Source organism: Asparagus officinalis, chromosome 5, assembly GCF_001876935.1.
Source record: "Asparagus officinalis chromosome 5, Aspof.V1, whole genome shotgun sequence".
NCBI classification, from domain to species: Eukaryota; Viridiplantae; Streptophyta; class Magnoliopsida; order Asparagales; family Asparagaceae; genus Asparagus; species Asparagus officinalis.
In genome coordinates, this window is record NC_033798.1 from 108,724,724 (window position 1) to 108,731,784 (window position 7,061).

The 7,061-nt window shown below is 33.4% G+C and overlaps 1 protein-coding gene across 2 annotated transcripts in view; it reads left to right on the plus strand.

The window, feature by feature from the left end:
* Positions 5,106–7,061, plus strand: part of LOC109840619 (probable LRR receptor-like serine/threonine-protein kinase At1g05700) — a 7,649-nt gene continuing 5,693 nt past the window's right edge. Inside the window, exons 1-2 of one of the 2 annotated variants that reach the window (XM_020409339.1) lie at positions 5,106–5,218; positions 6,098–6,659. In XM_020409339.1, the coding sequence (XP_020264928.1) occupies positions 5,191–5,218; positions 6,098–6,659 (590 nt within the window). In that variant the 5' untranslated portion in view covers positions 5,106–5,190. The remainder of the gene's footprint in view (positions 5,219–6,097; positions 6,660–7,061) is intronic. The other variant, XM_020409338.1, reaches the window with a different exon arrangement.

Sequence of the window (7,061 nt, forward strand, 5' to 3'; positions counted from 1 at the left end):
TTATCTTTCTCCACTAATGTATCTATCAATAGCCAAGGATTCTTTCAGGACAATATATGGCATTGGCATCCTTTGATGAAAAGAAGTATAACTCCTTCGTCTCAAAATGACAGAATACATTTCATGAACTCACTACAGCTTCATCATGTCTCTACTCAACAGGATCAACCCAGATGGACATTAACAACAAGTGGAGTTTTTTCAGTTAAATCTTATTACAATTTTCAAATTTCTAGAGGTATTCTCACTCCTTACTACAAGGTTACCTGGAACAATATCATCCCAAGCAAAGTCAGGTTTTTTATGTGGTTGCTAACACTAAACAAATTGCACACTAAGGACAATCTTCTTTCAAAAGGATGGCAAGGAGACAATATATGTTCATTCTGTGGGTTGACAGAAGAATCAACAAAAGGATGGCAAGGAGACAATATATGTTCATTCTGTGGGTTGACAGAAGAATCAAGGGATCATCTTTTCTATTCATGCTCTTTATCATTACATGTTTGGAGACACTTCACAGAATACTACCTCCCTTTTCAATGGCCTTCATGTTTTACAAATCTCCTTAAATCCGTTGAACAACTTAATGGCAAGAAAGGACATCTATGGCGTACAATCCTATCATCTGTATGCTGGCATATTTGGCTTGCTAGAAACAAATTCATTTTTGAGCATACTAATTTTTCATTTAAATCAATTATTAACCTCTCAATCTCTGGTGTATATGATTGGATAGGAGCTGGAAGTGGTTCAGTTGCTAATAATCTCTCTACATGGCTTGAGGAGCATCCAATTAGCAGGAGAAGTACTTGATGTGAAGATCTGCTTGGAAATTCTCTTTTTGGAGATGTTTTTTGTAATTTTGTATCTTAACTCCTTCACCTTGTTTATATTTGTGTCTGTTAGTTTATAGAAAATTTAGTTCCTTCTAATTATACGTATAGCTGGCTTTGGTTCTTCTTTATATCTATGTCAACGGTGAATGACGGCAAGGCCCACTCTTCACCTTCATAGATCTTTAGAAGAAGAAGGTTATACGTCACTAATTACAAGGAATTATATTTTCTATCTACTAACTTCTGGATACATTTCGTATCCTTTTTTGTACTTAAAACAACTTTGTATTTGCTTTTGGTTTTTAATGAACAGGGTCTAACCCTTGTTTTTCTATCAAAAAAAAAATAGTCGGGGTTGACAACCCCGACTATTTAGAGCCGAGATTAAAAAAAATCGACCCGCTTCGTGGCCACGTTGCTGACGTGACCACAAAGTGAGTCGATTTCTGGAAATAAAAACAGAGTGGGTCGGTTTTAAAAAAAAGTCCTAACAGGTTTAAAACAAAAATTTCTTCAATTCAAAACACAAGATCCCTGAGCTTTGAATAAAATGAGTTTGGTTTCCTTTGGCCTGTGGGAATTATTCCTTTTGCCAGGCAATTTCCGAACAAACAAAATGCTGCAAAGAATTCTAAGAAGTATCATGGGTTGCTTGAATTAAAGGGACTGGTTTTGTCTTATCTCCATGCAAATTCTCTCTATATTTATTTATTCATTTAGTTGACTTGCTTACTTGGCCTAGCTCTTGCTTGTTTCATTCTTTCAATTGGAAATGCAAATGGCCGTGGCATGCACGATCTTGAATTCTATTGCTTAAAGTACTGTTTTGTCTTTCTTAATTTGCCCCTCAAGAAATACAATCAAACCATTGAAACTGTGAATAATTTGTTAAAAAATTATTGTTGCGTATGATGAAAAGTGGTTTATTCCAGAAATGAAAATATAATAAAAACTCTCAGATGTTCGAGCAATTTAGACATGACAAAACTAACGATCTTTATTGACTGGCGATCAGAAGCAAAAACCAATCAATTCCACTGTGAGTGATTTAGACGGTTTGGAGGTTCCGATATAACTATTACAGTCTCGAGTCTCATTCTCGGTTGGGTTATCTAAAAAAATGAATTAAAAACTAGTCTTTTAGGAGCAAATAGTTATAAGAAATTGCAATCAATTTCCAGTAATTTATTTATCTGTTTTGAGATAAAAATAAAAATAAATAACTTAATCAAAGCCCGCAGTTATCTGCTTTCATGAAGCTTCGTAGCTCTCACGTCTAAAGTCGGTAATAAATACAAAATTTGAGTTTATTATCACATGCGTTCCTTTAATTTGAATTAATTTTTAGTTTAGTGTCACATACATTCCTTCAATTGACTTTTAGGGAAAATTCCTGGAGAGAGAGAGAGATTACATTCCCATAAGATCCTTAGTTATAAGCTTGTACTCCCCATGTGTATATATAGCTTGCTCTCTTTTTGTTAACTACTGAGACTTTGAAAAGGGAGCTCCTCAGTTAACTAATATATATTTGATTCTTAATTATCATGGGATTCTTAAGCTTCATCTTGTTAGCAGGCTGCTTCATTTTGCTTAATATTTTCAGCGTTATTGTTAGAGTTGTTGGGGTACCAAGTACTCAAGGTGAGCTCTCACTATGTTTTATTGTACTACATGTTGTTTTATTTGAATGAGTTAATAATGCACACAATATCGAATCTCTAGGAAGTTCGAACATATACAATAGATGGTTCACCAAAATTATATGTAAACGTAGTAGTAGTAATTTTGTTTTTGATAAAGTTAAATTAGTTTATTTAGGATTGTGTCAAGATGGTCTTGTTTGGTACTGAACTTTTAGCGCTACAGTAATGAATATGAAGTGGATGTTCATTTTTTGCTAAAAAAAACTATAAATAGATGAACTTGCGGTGAGTCATCTTACCCCGTGTTCATATTATATGGATGACTCTCATCACCATACAATTCATAATAGCGCATTTAGCTAAATGAGTTGTTAGTTCTCAATCATCAAATTCTAATATAAACTCCTGAAATTATTGACAAAATAATAATAATGATGAACTCTTGAAATTATGATGAGAATATTAAAGAAATTATACTTATCTTTTAAAATGCGGTGAACTATAAAAGGATAGTTTTTTTAGTTCATGAACATTTTTCTTATTACTAGTTCAAGAACTTGTTTGAGGACAATTAATGTTCAATCTTCTATTGTTTGGCAATTGGATAAACAGTATTTGTTGGCACAAAGTAAACCGAGCTAGCTAACACCATGTGGGGCCTGTCTCATTAACACTGACATGAAATTAGAACACGAAAGGGTTCAAGTTACACTATTAATCTTTATATTTTGTCAAAAAAAATCTCATCATTACATTCGAACTCTGAATGAGATCAACCTGGCTCTGATACCAGTGATCGAAATCGAAGAAGAAGAACAGATTTTGAGGGGCTCCGGTAATGGGTAAGGGTTTGATTTTGTTTCTGTGTTGCATTTTTCTCAAGGAGATTACTCCTCTTTATATAGGAGCCAGAACTCATTATCTCCACCCCCCTCATAACCGCTCCTGAGAGAATTTCTCTCAACAAACCCAATTTTTCTCCACGTTCTTCTCAAACGAACGTTGATTTGGTCATCTTAGACCAGGTCAAGCTAACAGTTTTGTTAAGACGTCAGAGTAATAATTTTGTGCTCTAATGAACTTAAGGAAAATTGAAAATGAAAAATTATTAACTAATAACTAACCAGATGGTGTCCCTTTTCAAGACTTTCAAGTAGTTTGAGTCCTTTAAACTCTGTTGCTTGCTATCAAGCCTAAACATTTTTTTTTTAAAATCGGATTTTCCTTAATTGCACCTCCGAGTCCTACGGCTATGGATGTAAGACTCTTCTACTTAAGCCTTGCTGTTTTATATCAAATAAAACATTAGCTTTATAGGTGCATATGGTTACAAGCGTCTCAGACTGACTATTTATATTTTCATAGAGACGCAGAAACTGACTCCGTGTAACTTTTAAATAAAATAAAAAAAAATATAAAATAAAAAGACTGCATGATGATCTACGCTACTGCTTTACACTAATAAGACCATGAAGTTAGTTTCATATATTTTAAATAATCAAAGCTTTATAGACTAGGATTTACATTAAAGAGTTTCTTGCGAGACTTATTTAAAGAAGAAGAAAATCCGTAGCTTGTTGGTACTAAAAGGGTTAAATTCACAATGCTTCCTTGAACTTGGGGGGTTTTACGCATAATTCCCCAAAAGTTAAAAAAAAATCTAACATACCCTTTTAAACTTTGGGGCATCTCACGTAGCCCGCTTGAATTTTAAACTATCCTCACCAGACTCAAATTTCATTAAGAGGGGAAAAAACTCAAATTTCATCATTTGTTTTTTCCAGACAAATATACACCCCACACCCCAATTGACAATTTTTTATCTCACAAGAAAATTTTAGTTATTTTCCAATCACCGATAGCAGGGTAAGGTGAGAAAAGAAAAAAAAATCAGAGGGGTTATGAATACATCTTCAGGGGGTTATGTGATATAAAAAATGTCCATAGAGGCAATCAGCAAAACTCGCCAAAGCAAGGGGTTTTCGTCAAATTAAACCCTTGCTACTAGGGTGGTAAAGATCGATCGAATCGAATCGAATACTAAGGTGTTCGTATTTATATTTGTTTAAAATTATCGAATTCGAATGCGGACTCTAATATTCATATATCTAGTTTTCGAATTCGAACTCGAATACTTGGTATTTCATAAATATTTATGAATACTTTCGAATATCAAAATATATTTATTCTGCTAAAAAATTTGATTTTCAAATAATATTAAAATTCATAAATAAAAATTATTCCTTTATAATAGATGTATATATTCAAATCAAATTTTTAATTAGAAAATAGATTTAAAATTATTTAAGTCTTAAAATCAGTATATAAAACTTAAATAGAAATGGTAAGTGAGTTAAAAATATGACATCATGTGTGTAATAATACAAATAATAAGGTGTGATTAAATTTTAAACGAATATTTAATAGAATAACGAATCGAATATACATCTGATTAAATTCTATTCGTTAGTAAACTCGAATACTAAAAAATATTTTTTTAGTGATAAATAAACTACCGAATCGAATACGACCGAACAACTATTCAAACAATTATGGAACTATTTATTAATTTTGGTTCCTTTCCACCCTTGCTTGCTACAATCTCGCGACCTTCTATGGTCAAAATACGTACGAAGGCCCACGAGCCTCACCGATTCTCGATCACGTCGCTGGCCCAAAGCAGCATAAAGAGTGGAAAATTACACATGAATACTTTTTTTTTATATAAAATAAGTATCAATGCTAGATCACAAATTTTTTTGAAGTGCACATTGACAGAATTTGCATGTGTTCTTTCTTTATTTATTTTATACCTTGAATTTGGGACGAAATGTTCACTCTAGTCTCTTACTGATCATGGCTTATATACCCAATTAACGCCTGCTACGTGTTTGACGAAATGCTTCAGTGCTCAAAATTTCCTACATTTGCATCTTTCAGCGTCAATTTTTGTATCCCTGAACGAAAAACCCCGTTGGTTTGGCTTTGTATTTATTATATTATTAGGTTGGATTACTGTTTTCAGAAAATAGGTCCATTTCCAGGGTTATTATTGCCGGGAATTGATTGCATTTTTTTCCCATCTATCTCATTCCCATCTAGTTAAGGCTTCCTACGTAGATCATTGGCATTCTGAAATTTTCATTTTTCATGACAAATATTCCAGAGTTGAACAAATAGATAAGGCAGCATATGAACGTATGCTAAACTTTTGCTTTTTTTTTAACGAATTCTTGTCTCATTTCTGTGATACCTAAGTAGTATGATTCTTAGTCTAGATTTTAATATTTTCATGCTTACTGATTCATTTCCATGTTTGGTATGAATCGTGTAAGATGTCTGGATAATTGCAGTTGCATCACACCTTATCCGCAATATAGTTGTTAAATTTTTATAATTTCAGGATTCAACGGTAAAAACAAAGCATAGTACTTCCTCTTTTGCTTATTTCCTTTCTCTTCTTTAGAATATGAAAGGAGCATTTCACCTCTTTTTTTTCAAGTAGTATCGTTACATTGATACATGGCAGTTTAACCAAGGCAAGAAAAGAATAAAAAGAAAGCATATATACCTTATGTTTCTTGCAACATGACATAAATTCCTTTAATGCAGGTTTCATAAGTATTGATTGCGGCATTGAGAAAGATCGTTTTTACTATGACGATTCTACCGGTATACCATACACATCTGATGCGCAGTTTATAGACAGTGGTGTGAACAATAACATTTCACAAGATTACATCACAAACTCATTGCCCGCACAGTTGTTAAGCCTCAGAAGCTTTCCAAGTGGAAGTAGGAATTGCTACACTTTATCAGTATCGTCTGGTGTTAAGTACTTACTAAGAGCTTCATTCTTATACGGGAACTATGATGGCCTAAACAATGCAGAACCAGACAATCCAATGCTATTTGATCTCGTGTTAGGGGTCAATCTGTGGAAAACAATAAACATTTCTGATGCATCCATTATCTACACAGCTGAAGCTCTGACTGTGGCTGAATTCGATCTTATATCAGTGTGCTTGGTGGATACAAATTCTGGAACTCCTTTTATATCATTACTCGAATTGAGAGCATTGAAGACCTCTCTTTATCCAGCAGTGAATGCATCTAGTTCTCTGGTTCTCTGCCGCAGATTGAATGTTGGGTCATCAAAAAATCAACTACATAGGTGAGTCTTTGGTGTAGGATAACTGGTAAACTTCGCAAAATCGCTTTAAGTTTGAAGTTTCTGAGGTTTTACCCCCTTAAGTTTTGTCAGATAACCCTTATAACCAACACCGTTTAGTTTAATTGTGCATGTAAAAAATCACATGATTCCAGTGACAGAATTACCCCCGATGGAACCGTGAATTACCTTCTAATAATTTTAAGGGCAATTTTCAGAAGCCCTATAGTTTGGTCCAATTTTGACCAAAATGCCCCCGCTTTATTAATTATATTGAATATAATAATTAGAGAATTAATTTGAAGAGTGTATCTGGTCTTTTTACTAGTTCATCTAACATCGTCAGTAGGGTTAGTTGAAAAAATTGTAACTTTTTTTTTTTTTTTTTTTTTTTTTGGGGGGGGG